Below are 13,066 nucleotides of genomic sequence, written 5' to 3'. Positions count from 1 at the left end.
TCAGGGAGTATCACACTGACTGGGTAACTTAGATGTCTTAGATGTCTTGGGAGTCTCCCATCAGCATCTCATTCAAGTCCCCTAGTCAACCTAAAGAGTAGACACACGACAGGATGCAAAAGCAACGCTTTGAGAATAGAAAACTGCACGAGGTCATGGGGCCTGAGTAGAGCATTTCGATTTTTACTATCCCTATGCTGACTCTGCAGCCAGCATGACCTCTGCATGGACAGCGAAGAGGAACTGGTACTAGTTTTACCAGTCTCCTGTGCTCCCCCTTTTTTTCTTGGCTTCTTAAGCCCCTCAGTTGCTCTTGGTCCAGACATCCCTCTCCTCACTGCATGAGCATGCCCCTAACCCCCAGAATATCCTACCTGCAGTACCCATCCCATACTCTAGCTTCCCCCCAGCACCTGCTGAAAGGCACTGACCCTCCAAGGCCCTGAGCTCACCTGAGGACTGTGGCCGAGACGGGCCACCTTACACACCAGGTGGCTATTCACTAGCACACTTCGGGCCGAGAGTGCTCGATGAACAAAGGCGAAGCTGGACAGGTACTGCATGGCAGCAGCCACACCCCGCTGCATGGCCACCAGCTGCAGGCTGCTGAACTGGCCCTCTCGCTGCTGCAGAGCAGAGAACAGAGGTCACCAGCAGGGTAGACACACTGCAACACACACATACATCAGCAAACGAGGGCAGGTGGGGGCAAATCTGGGAATCAAAAATGGCCTGTGAGTGAAGGATGAAGCTCATGATGGAAGAAGGGATGGAAAGACCAGGATGGACGATGGGCCATCCCATGATGGAAGATGGGACAGAGACACAAGGCTCTGTCTTCTGGAAAATGTGAGTGCTCCAAACTTTCCTCAACCCACGGACCTTCCTTCACCAGAGCACAACTGACCCTAAGGAAGCTGTCCAGAGGACCAAGCTCCATGAGTTCTGTCAGCACCATGACAGGCCGACTCTTAGTGACTACGCCTTCCAGCCGCAGGATATTGGGGTGCTGGAACTGGCCTAGCAGTGCTGCCCGACCCAGAAAGGTCATCTTCAGGCTCTCAGCACCCCCTGCCCACAAGGCCTGGATAGCCACAGCTTGCTCCCTCCTTCCCCGGGGTTGCAATCGGCCCCGGCGAACTTCTCCAAAGGAACCTGGAAGAATCGATATTGACATGGATGAAAGTACTGACGTGTTCAGCTGTGCTATGAAGAGATCACTAGGCCCTCCCAGACACCTCTTGCCCCTTAAATACCTGCCCCAATGACTTCCTCGATCTTGATATATGTAGGGTCAACCTCTCGAGCAAGCTCTCTGATGGCCTGGCAGGGGTCGTCATATGTGGAAGGGTCAATGTAATACTTCACTCCAAGTCCTGAAGAGTGCAGTGTGCTATGAAGGTATGCTTCAAGCATGGGTACCCAAATACCCAAGACACACCCTTCTACCTCTGGAAGATGGTGAGGAAGAGCCCCTTCCACACCAGGCAAGTGCCTAGCTCCAAGCCCACAATCCCAGTCAGTCCCTCTCCCCTTCCCAACCTGGGCTGCTGTATTGTTGCAGTTGTTCTGTGTAGCCGGTCCCACGACGCTTCCTGAGAGGTAAACCAATAGCCTAGAATGACACTTGTTTCTATCGGTTTGCATTGGCCCCAACCACCCTGGCCGAGCCGATAGCTTTCCAGCCCATGGGTCTAAGGGTTGAGGGGACTCTACTAGGCCCCTCCTTCCCACCTTTGCAATGAACTAGTAGAAGGATGTGCGAAGTACTGCAGGGGTTCCTGGGTTTGTCAGGACTTGAATGGTACTGGGGTAGGTTGGATAGGAGTGACAGGGGCCTCACCGCTGGAAGATGACAGCCAGTACAGTGATGGCTGCCAGTAGAAGGAAGGCCAAGGCCCCCAGGATGGAACCAATCACCAAGGACAGCTTCTCTGGAAGCTGGGAGGACAGCTCACCTGAGGGATCAGTGGTAGGGTCACAGGGAGGAGCCAGGCTTTCTTTGTGTCCACATGCCTCTGATGCCCGTGGACATCCACAGCACTACATACATACATGTCACATGTACACTCATCCACTTGTACAACCTTCCAATTCTCCGTATTTCAAGAACTATCCACACTCCTTGCATTCATACCTACAACCCCACTCATATTAATTCACAGCCTCCCGCTCTCCTCATCCAGCCTCTAAAGTCAGAGGTCACCCACAGCATCCTCCGTTCCCAGACACTCTGGTCTGGAGGACGATGGGACAAGATCTGTGGCTTTGAGTGTCTCAGGACCCAAATGCCCATCTAGGCTTCCTCTCACCTTGAGGCAGTGTCTGAAAATAGACTTTGCCCCCATAGGGGCCATGGCCAGCTGCAGTCCGTGCCCGCACCTGGAAGCCATAGATGTGGCCAGGACTCAACCGTGTCACAGTGGCAGTGTTAGTCTCACTGGTCATGGTGAAGGAGTGGGATTCATCTTCTGCCTAGGGATAACAATCACTCACTCATCTTGCCTCTGCTTTATCCCCTAACTTCCTCTGTGATATCCCTGGTGCCTCAGGTTCTTGGCACCTCTTGCTCTCCTGCAGAGCCATGCCCTTGCAGGGTCAGTGGCCAGGAGCTTTTGCTAGTTAAGCTGAGGTGCCCCGACTCCCTGCCCACCTGGTCATAGTAGCGCAGCTGGTAGTCGAGAATGTTCCCATTTGTCTGCTCAGGCTGTGGCCAGGACACTGTGATGCTGTTGGCTGCCCGGCTCACCTGGTGCATCACAGGGACTGCAGAAGGGACTAAAGTGGAAGGTGGAGGATTATTGTTGGGGGGGTGTCTGGCATCTCTGCAAGCAGCAGCACCCAAGGGTGGAGGGGATAGAGTTCAGAATGTGGTGTCTAATGCAGGCTGGCTGGAAAGCAGGCATGGGGAAGAGGGAGATCCGAGGACGAGCTGAAGCAAGCTGTCCTTAAAGAGAAGGAAAAGAGCTCACCTTCGTGGCTGGTGCTGACATTGATGGCTGCTGCCTGGGGAGGGTCAGGGCTGAGCTCCGACACCCCATTGACAGCCTGTACTTCCAAGATGTATGGCACGTGTGCTCGGAGCCCCCCAACTAACACTCGACTCTCGGTCAGGCCCCTCTGGCGGGGGTCAAAATGCACCTCGTCCCTGCAGCGGCGACACATCCCCCCACTGCTGGGCTCTCCGTGACCTCCACACTCCTTGCACACAACATTGAAGAGCAGGTCCCCTCGTCCACCCAGCTCCTGAGGCAGGCGCCAGTGCAGCATGAGTGCTGAGCCTTGCACCTCAAACCATAGCTCCCGGGGAGCAGATGGAGGACCTGGAAGGGGTGTGGGGGTGCAGATTGTGAGGTGAAGGTGATTTAGGAACAAAGGAAGACGTGGTAAGTGGGACCAGAAAGGATAGAGAAAGAGGGAAGTGTAGGTCATGAGGGAGGGGACCAAGAAAACAGGAGAATGCAAAGTCATTCAAATGAACTCCAAAGACCTTTCACACCCTGTGTTAAATTAGGTCCCAAATCCTCACCCGGTTCCCTGACTTAACATGCTGAGCTGAACTAAGACTCACCAGTGCAGGGAGCCTCTGGTGGGTCCGAACTGGCCCTGTAGAAGCCCTGGAGACATGGGCAAACTGGGGCTGCAGGGTCAGGGGAGTGGCTGCGGGCTGGACATGGAGAGCAGGGGACATTCCCAGCCAGGGCCTTATAAGACCCCTCAGGGCAGGCTAAAGAGGCAAAGGGGAGAACAAAGTGTCCTGTTTACTTCATCCACTCACCCTGAGTTTCCAGTCCTCTGTATAAGGTGTCCTTTGTCCCCCAGAGACGGTCCTTTGTCCTGAGACCCAGTCTCACCTCCTGTTTGGTGCTTCATAGATCTATTTAGTCAGTCAGGGGATAGAACTCATTTCCACTTATGAATAGTTGGGTGTGCTGGAGGCTAGGGGCAGGGCAAGCCCAGGAGTAGGTGTTACTGGCCAGGCTCCATAAATGCTCTGTAGTCTCGTTAGCTTATCTGCTACTATTGCCTACCTGCCTCACGGCCACCAGCTTACAATGAATCCCCCGCCCCAGTCAGCTAGATTATGAGCACAGAGGAGCCCACATAAAATAGCCCAAGAATGGAGGAACTTTGACTCCCTGTCACTTCTTGGGCCCATGGTCTCAGGGCACAAAATATGGAAAACTAGAGAAATTTCAGAAAAGTAAAATGAGCACGTCTGTGTGCTATAGAAAGTACAATTGAGGAGAGGGAGTCCTTTCCTGGGGTGGCTTACTTCAGATATTTTTGTAGACAAAGCCAGATTCGGAGTGTTCAGGAGAGAAATCAAGGCCAAGTGCCTATGGGAAAGCGTCTCACCTTGGCAGAGCTTGTCTCCACGAGCAGGCTGGTGTCCAGGCTGGCAGCGGCAGCCTCCCACAGCTACCATCCACCTGCCTTCCCCATTACAGTGTAACCTTGGGGGGCTGCCCCCTGCCTGGCCTCCTACGCCATCCTCCTCTGGTTCTGCATGAGCTACACAGGTGCCCACAGCTGCCACTAAGGAGGCCCCTCCAGCTCCACTAGCCTGTGTCTCAGGAAAGGAGGCGAAGGCACGCAGGACGGAGGGACAGGTGTAGGAGAAGAGCTTGACTGCCACAAGGGCCAGGCAGGCCCCTGTGTCCTGGAAGGCCACATAGAAGCCACGCTGAGTGAGAGGACCAAAGCTGCGCTCTTTGACATTCAGCTGCAGTCCCACCCGCTGACCAGTCCTGTGGGGTCCCACAGCCCATGAGGAAGAGGAAGAGGAGGCAGGGAAGCTCTCGTCTGCTGCAATTGTGTCCACTTTGGTCCAGCGTTTGAGGTGCCAGGCTGAAATGCTGTCAGGGCTGTCTGGTTCATCAGCCTGCCGGTAGTAAAGGGTGAAGGTCTCTCGGCAGGTACCCCCACTCACACCCAGGCTGGAACAGGCTCGTACAGAGAAGTGAAGGCGGATGTGTGCCCTCTGGGCCCCTCGCCGCTCCACAAAGTGTGTCTGCAGCCAATTGTCCTGGCCAGAACCAGGAGGGAGCCCTGCAACATGGCATGCTTCGAAGGTCCGAGTCAGACGGCGCTGGTCATCTAGAACACTCACCTCATCCCACTGCAAGGGGACCAGGAAAAACAATAACTGCTCAGAGCTTGCAGAGGGAGGTGACAGTGGGTCATTCTGGGGCTGTATCTGTTACACTGACATTTAGCATTCATGGCAAGCAAAGCACAGAGAGGAGACACTGAAATTCTGTTCCCTACAATGGATGGAGTCTTATCTCACACCTTTTATCCAGGATTTCCTCCCTCAGTTCCCCTTTCTGGAGTACAGTGTGGGCCAGAGGACAGGTTCAGAATGAGGGGTTGCACTCACCCCACCTGGTGGGTAGGTGAGCCAGCCAATCTCAGAGGTCTCTCCTGTGGTATCCAGCAGCACCTCTGTTCCGACATAATGGGACACATTGTACAAAGCCTCCAGCTGGCAAGGCTACTCCCACTCCATTCCATGGAAAACCAAATACTGTCTCTCCTAGATCCATTTAATTTGCCTACAGGAGCTCAGTATCTGAGAGGATCCCGAGTCTAAAATGCTTGATACGAGTTCAGTTCACCACTCTCCCCATAGCTTTGCTTCCTTAACCTCTTCACTCTTTTCTGCTTTTTTTAGTTATGTCTCCCGTCTTCCCCTCCTTGACCCTTTTCTGTCCCGCTCCCCCACACCCAGCCCCACTGGCTGATGGGACTCTCCTGCCTCCCCTCCTTACCTTCCAGAGCTAGAACTGAGGACCCTAGAACCAGGAGCCACAGACTGCACACCATGCCCGCCACTCCACTCCCTGGCCCAGCTGTGTCTTCAGTAGCCATGCAGTATCTTCGGCACTCCCACCATTGCCTTGGCCACTGCCCTGTTCTGAGGCGTGGCTATGGCTTTCAGAAGATCTGGTGTCTACAGCCAGTCTTGCTTCCTTGGGAGGACACAGGATGAAAAAACACACTGTATGAGAAGTCATTTTCACACACTGTATAGGGGCCCAATAGCACCTGCTCTATAACCCTCAAACGGCCCCTGATCAAACCTTGGGCAGAAGTCAGTAAGGGTTGATTCACCGGGGTCTGCTATGCAAATTCCACTTTCCTACACAGTAGCAGTTCTCAATCTGTAGGTCCTGACCCCTTTAGGGGTTGAAAGAACCTTTCACAGGGGTCACAAATTTGATATCCTGCATAGCAGATATTTGTTTATATCATGATTCATAACAAAATTGCAGTTATAAAGTAAACAGTGAAAATAATTTTATAGCTGGGGTCACTACAATATGAAGAAATGCATTAAGAGGTCACAGCATGAGGAAGGTTAAGAACCACTACTGTAGAGACATATGCCAAGCCTCCATCTTAACCCTTTATGTGACTGTGTCTCAAGGCCCTCACTCTTGGAGAGGAAGCACAAAACAAATTGCCCATTCAGTCTTACCCTTCTTGTCTGGAAGGAGTTATTCCAGTTTGCTCTCTTCATTTACTCTGCGCTTTTCCTCCAGCAACCAACCTGTATGGTAGTGAGAAGTTTCTTCTCATTAAAAAGCAGGTATGCAAGAAGCAGTTCAGCCTTATGGACACATGGGTTCTCACTAGGACCCAGCAATTGCACCCTGAATACTCTAGGCATTTCATAGAGGCACTGCAGCAAAGGGGACAAAGGAAAATGGCTTTGGGGTATGAAGGGCAGGGAGGTGGGAGAACAGATGTAAAAAGAGCACAGGAATAGGGACTCTGAAAGATAAATGAGGCTCTGTTGGGAGAAGACAGAGCTATATAGGTCTGGCACTCATTCTGAACAAAGGTTCTCTTCCCCAAGGGGCATGTTTTCTCTTGGAGCTACAGAAAACTAAGCAGATAACATAAATACATGAAAAGATGCTTCTTATTTGCTCAGAACTGCGGGATGGCATATTGAAACAACAGTGAAATGCCATTTGTTACAGAAGGATGTTTGTGCCTTCATCATGAATGCATATGTTACAATATTATTCCCCAGTGTGATGGTTTTAGGAGGTGGAGCCTTTGGGAGGTAATTCTGCATAGAGGATTTAAATGAGTGGGTTAGTATTTCAGAAGAGACCCCAAAGCACTCTCTCTAGCTTTCTTTCCATGCTGTGAAGGTAAAATGAATAGAGGACAGTCTGCAACGAAGATGATCCTCACCAGAATCTAGCCATGTTGGTACTCTGATCTCTGAACATCCTCTGAATGGTGAGGAACACACTTGTATTTCTCATTAGCTGACATTGCCCAATTGATGGACCTTTGTTGTTATAAGTTGAAATACTTACCTTATCATTTAAACCTATGAGATTCAGAACACAGTGTTGGATAAGATACAGCAAGGGTCCCTTCTCTATATTGTGATGTTGAATTCATATTGTATATGCATATGGAGAATGACTGTCAACATCTAGTAACTTGACATCTAGAAGTCCTTTGAGTATCATGGACTTGATATTTGCTTAAATAACAACATTTATGATACTGGGGATGGAGTAATGCAGGGGATTGGATGAGTTCTATTACCAAGCTTTTCCTTAGCCACTGTAAATTGTTTGTAAGGGAAAAAAAATCTTCAAAGTAGCTGAACATCACTAGAAAGATGGTTGAGAAATTATGGCACATCCTAAGCAACAATGTGAGCTGTTTATGTAAGGATATGAAAATGCTTTCTAAGCGAAAGCAGGATGTGCAGAATGGTATTAAGTAAGCTCTTACTTGTTAACTTAAAAGGAAAAGCTATCGAGCTGGGTTATTTAGCTCCTGGGAGAGCATTTGTCTAGCATGTGAGGCACTGCATTCAACAACAAATATATATGCGTGTAAAAGGAAATTATGGAATGATACATGAAATTTGGGAAGAAAGGGAATGACAGAGGCTGGGGAGATATTTTCATTATCTTCTTAATTTTTATAGCAAAATAATCTTTCACAACTATTAATTATCTCTTGAACTTAATAATGAACTAAGATTCATTTTTAAAAGCTATAGCTAACACCTGCCTAGTAAAATGAATCAAAATAATGCTTATGTCGTCTGAGTGATCTCTAGAGCACTCCCCTACAGGAAGCTTTCATATCCATTAGTAAATACAGTTTTAAGCCCAAAAGCCTGCAAAGGGATGGATGCTTCCAGGGCCACAGTAAAGACCACATCCACTATTGGTGGTGCTCTTGACTTTCTCTGTAACTCGGCCTCAAAAGTTCACGTGGCACATGGAAAAGATTAGCAGGCTTCATTTATTTCTGTTGAGAAGAAAAATGATAGGCACATTGCTCACAATACTGACAAAACTTAAGAGAGAAACAAACAAGCAAAACAAAAAGCAAAACCAGAAGCCAACTGGAAAGGTGTCCTCACTTAGGCTATTGATGGCCTGGTTGTCCCCAATGATAGAAGAAAAAAAAAAGGTAGTAAAGTTAAACTTAAACTGTACTAGGTCAACAGAAGCACTATTATGCCTGCTCAACTGATTTTCTTTTCTGGAAAAAGTGATATGTATGTGATAATACAAAGCCTTTAGTGTCACCACATGAAGCCATCCCAGAGGGACACCTTTTGAAAACACCTGAAGGCTGATGAGTAGCAATCAAGTAGCCAGTGAATTCTTCCCTCATCACCACTAATGTCCTGCCTGTGAAATACACAATTCATGGCCTGTATAGAAAGGCAAGTACTAAGCGGTTTCATGTAGAAAAAAGCTGGTAAGAAGCATAGATTGTCTGAAAACACTGTTCTGAATGATGCAGGGATCATTCACAGATCAAGTAAATGCTCGGAAAAAAATTTCAGAGCTTACATAGCTGTCTGAAGCTCTGTAATACTGGCTCCAGCATCAATAGTCGTTCCATAAATACCACAAAGTAATATATGCTGGGGGAGTTGTAACCACCCCCACCCCAAATCTCAGGGCCTTAATGTCAAAACAACCCACCCAGGCCCGATCCAGAACCACAGTCTTTAGGTACATTGTTATCAAGAACAGAAGATGCCAGAGGCAGGCTTTTAAACAGTGAAGGCTACTTTACTATGTGCCCTGAAGATATTCCTCAAAATAGTCTCTTTCATGCAGAACATGAGTGGGTTCTGATTATATACAGTAAAGACTGAGCCTTCTTCCACTTATAACTGGACAATCATGGAGAAGAAATAAATATTGTATTAACATAGTTAATAGGACTTTGTTTGGAAAAGAAAAGCAAGGCAGAAAAAAGGTAACAGATAGCATCAGTTGTGCAATATGGAACATTCTAGAAGATGATGAATGACAAAAATATTTGCTTGGATAAGGTCTACTGGTATAGCCTTAGCATGCAGCCTGATGACTACACAAAGCTGGCCTATCTCCAGAAGATCCAGAAAAATAACAAAAGCAATGATGAAATAGGTTAAAGCTGCACAGGTCCTGTCATCAGGAAGGAACTCAGAAGAATAAAATGTAGATACCCATTGTGGATTGTTATAAAAAAATAATAAAATAAAATAAAATAAAATGGACGGTCTTAAAATATTCACCAGTATATTTTGATGTTTGAAAAAAATCTTCAGATTCAGACCCAGAATATTGAAGATTAAAAATAAGTGTATTCAGGGGGGGAAATGTTGCTGAGTCAGAGGAGGAAGTTAGATCAATTCTTGCTAATCCAACCAACCGAGTCTCCTATTTATATATTAAAAGATTCACAGTGTATCTCCATTGCCAGAATTTAAAAAAAAAAAAAAAAGGGAACCTTGAGATACGAAGTAATTGCTGTCAACTATGTCATAGCACTGCAGATTCTTCTGAAGCAAGTTCCAAAAGGAGAGCAACAAGAGACAAGACAGGAGTGCTCCTCATGCCTGGAATATTAAGAAGGCAGGGCTTAGCACCTCACTTTCAAAGGTTGCTTTGCAGCTTGTAGCCACAACATCCTCCTCATTTGGTCCAGGTGGAATGTCTTGGGCTCTGCTAAGCATCCTGTCACCAAAGGGGAAAGGATCAGTCAGGAGCCTCTGTGAGTCCCTCCCTCTTAGCTTGCCTGAGATCCCCATTTCTGCTTCAGTTCAAGAAGGGAACTGGCTAGGATTTGGAAGTTCTTAGACTTGAGCAAGGGCTATAAGTAGATCTTAATCAGAGAAACATTCATATTTCAGTTGTAGATGAAGCTGTAAAAATATAAAATACCCAATGGGTCAGAAATGTGGATGTAAATGGTAGCTCAGAAAATAATCAACAGGACAGTTTCACGTGATAAAATCACATGCTATGATTTTGCATCTTTTCCTCAACTCCTTTTCTTGAGCTATCATTTTCTGCCTTATTTTGTGTGTGTGTGATGGAGACACTAGATCAGAAGCCTAATACATTTGCTTTATAAAATAAAATAAAATAATAAGGCAGGGTCTTAGGCATTGAGACTGTGTCTGGTTTTAGAAACTACCAAAAACCAAAGATGTGTAACATTTTAGCTCATCAGATATAGATTGTGAATTTTGTTTTCTATGAGAATAAAAGATTTGAAAGAAATTAAATCAGCAAATTTTCAAGAGCTTTAGAAAGTAACTGTGCTTAAATGAAATGCTAAATGTGATAGCTTCATGAACAGACCCAGATTATTTGAATTAAAAAATTAAATTAAAAAATGAGAGAAATATATTAGATCATTAAAACTGGTTTCTGTCGGAGGGTGCTAGTGGAAGATGCATGGTGGGGGCAGTTAACTCTACACATTCCTCAACTGTCTTGTTCTTGTTATAATAAGCATTGCCTTATTTTCAAAATTAAAGTCTAAGCAAAGCAAGGATATATGAAAGGATACTTTTGAAACTGCACACATAGAGCATCTGTTTGTATGTTTAATCTCTTTTTCCCTTTTCCCCGTTAGTTTTGGGAACCACTAGGAATTTTTAACGAAAAGAATTCAAGGGGCAAAACTGGGAGTGATGGAGCCAAAGGATGTCAGCAACAAAGGCGAAGTGACTTTTGTACTTGGGTGTTCTTTAAGCTTTTCTCCCAAGAAGTTTAAGTTGTCAGCATGCTTCTCTGTCTCCATGCTGGGCTAAAGTCTATGTCTACAATGGGGAAGAAGGGGAACAGAGGGAACTGGATGCTTGTAACATGTTGGGAGGGGCCTCTCTGGCAACAGAGGGAGGCTTGGGAGAGAGATTTTCATGAAGTATGGTTAGCTGCCTGAAGGATGGGGAGCATTCCCAAAGCAAGGGACCAGTAGCTTTAGGTCATTTGTGGTTGCTGAGCTGGTTTTTGCACCTGTTAGTTTCAGGGTCAGTGTGGGAGGGGTCAGTACTATAGGCTGGTCCTCTGTCCTGTTCTGCAGCTGTTGAACACCCAGGAAATTCCAATATAATCCTTGTTCAGCTGACTGCTGCAGTCTCTACCCTTTAATCTGCACCCTGGAGATTCTCTGGTGAGCTCTCTCCGTGTCCTGGCCTTGTGCCTTGAAAAGAATCCCATGGGGCTTCAAGGCAGCCTTCAGGACAGACAAGGAGGAGGTAGCTATCATCTGACTCTTGTTCTTCTGCTGACCAAATTGGAGGAGCCAATTTGTAGATTACCTACCCGAGGACAGCTCTTCGTCCCTGGAGATCTCTAGCCTCCAAGAATGTACCCCAGAAGCATGCTGGCTCAAGCATTTGTACCTCCTACTCCCAGTCTTTGCAGACAGGAGAGGCATTTAAGATGCAAGCAATGTCTAGGTCTAGCCAGACAGCCATGGAAAATGAATCACTTTGGCTGTTCACAGACTAGGGTCATAATAGTGCTGGAAAAGAGTATAAGGGAGGGTTTAGGGGCAAATATATGGGAGCAATGAATCCTGAAAGGTGATGAAAGAAAGCCCCGGGGACCTGGAGTAGTCCCTGTGTCCGCAAATGACTGGTTGAGCATAAGGAAACGTACATGAGATTCAGCAGACAGCAGCAAAGAACAGAGAAATGAGTTTCAGGGGTCTAATGAAATGCTGTCCTTGTTATGGGCCCTGCTCCATCCTCACTAGCTGTGAGCTGCTCTCTAGTAAGATGCTTCTGCTGAAGCACTGGGTCAGCATTGGGTAGAGGAAGGAGAACCAAAGCTTCTTGCATCTTCAGGTGTTACCATAGTCCTCCTACCTGCAGTGAGGCATGGAAGAATGATAGGAAACCATATGGACAGGTTCATGAGTCGGTGAAGATACCACCGACAGGGGAAAATACTGTCCCAGAGGATGGCCCTGCCTTTCTCATGCTCAGCCATCATGGCCTGTTATTCCCAGTATGCTGGTAACTCTCTGGTCTTTACCAATCATCTGCTTGTAAGACGAATGGGCCAACAGATTGGAGAATACTCATCCACCTGTCACTAGGTCAGTAGGTACACGGGGGCACTCATGGCAATCTCCCTTCAAGACAAAAGGCTGGAAGCTTTCAAGGGTCCATAGATGCTATAAGCAAGATTCAGTCCCTACATGCCCTATTACTGGCTCAGCCTCCAAGGACACTCAACAGCCCTATCAGGCACTCCCACTGGTCTCTCCATTGAGAGGCATCACCTTCCCTTCCAGAGCTACCTGAGTCAAGTTCCCCTGATGGGTGGAGGGCCTGGGTTAACTGATTGGGAACAGGCTGGGCAGCACTTCTACATGGGCACTGCCAGGGACATTACAACATCAGCTATGCTGGTCTCCTGCCAGCTCCCCCAGGGATGGGAGGAGAGAGGGTGCCAGACGGCCAAGATCAGTGGGCAGGGGCAGAGGCAGGCTGGGCCAAGCACCCAGATGCATAGAGGGGGTGGAGCTGGGGCAGGAGCAAGCAAGAGACTTTGTTTGCAACTGGAGGGGGCGTGCTTATGGTTGGGGCTCAAGATCCAAGCCTCTATTTCCAGGCTTAAGGGGGCTGTAGATGTCGATTGCCCCCCTCTCCCCGCCAGCTCCACCCAGCAGTGAGGGGATTGGAGAGATTCCACAGGAGTCAGAGGCATGGACAAACCTTTTCTGAATGTTGGGAGTCTGACCTTTGTGAGGTTATCTAACCCCCCCCCCC

The 13,066-nt window shown here is 47.8% G+C and overlaps 1 protein-coding gene across 2 annotated transcripts in view; it reads right to left on the bottom strand.

Moving 5' to 3' along the window:
• Ephb6 (EPH receptor B6) overlaps positions 1–13,066 on the bottom strand; it is a 15,953-nt gene that overhangs the window by 1,837 nt on the left and 1,050 nt on the right. The window contains exons 2-14 of one of the 2 annotated variants that reach the window (XM_031381669.1): positions 6,485–6,556; positions 5,775–5,975; positions 5,384–5,448; positions 4,360–5,122; positions 3,572–3,727; positions 2,973–3,323; positions 2,654–2,778; positions 2,313–2,475; positions 1,844–1,958; positions 1,543–1,595; positions 1,257–1,376; positions 908–1,155; positions 453–626 (exon numbers count right to left, since the gene is read on the bottom strand). In XM_031381669.1, coding sequence (XP_031237529.1) covers positions 453–626; positions 908–1,155; positions 1,257–1,376; positions 1,543–1,595; positions 1,844–1,958; positions 2,313–2,475; positions 2,654–2,778; positions 2,973–3,323; positions 3,572–3,727; positions 4,360–5,122; positions 5,384–5,448; positions 5,775–5,874 — 2,433 coding nt within the window. In that variant the 5' untranslated portion in view covers positions 5,875–5,975; positions 6,485–6,556. The remainder of the gene's footprint in view (positions 1–452; positions 627–907; positions 1,156–1,256; positions 1,377–1,542; positions 1,596–1,843; positions 1,959–2,312; positions 2,476–2,653; positions 2,779–2,972; positions 3,324–3,571; positions 3,728–4,359; positions 5,123–5,383; positions 5,449–5,774; positions 5,976–6,484; positions 6,557–13,066) is intronic. The other variant, XM_031381670.1, reaches the window with a different exon arrangement.

Source organism: Mastomys coucha, unplaced genomic scaffold (genome assembly GCF_008632895.1).
Source record: "Mastomys coucha isolate ucsf_1 unplaced genomic scaffold, UCSF_Mcou_1 pScaffold20, whole genome shotgun sequence".
In the NCBI taxonomy this organism is placed as follows: Eukaryota; Metazoa; Chordata; class Mammalia; order Rodentia; family Muridae; genus Mastomys; species Mastomys coucha.
The sequence above is the reverse complement of the archived record's forward strand: the minus strand, read 5'-3'. Positions and strand labels throughout refer to the sequence as shown.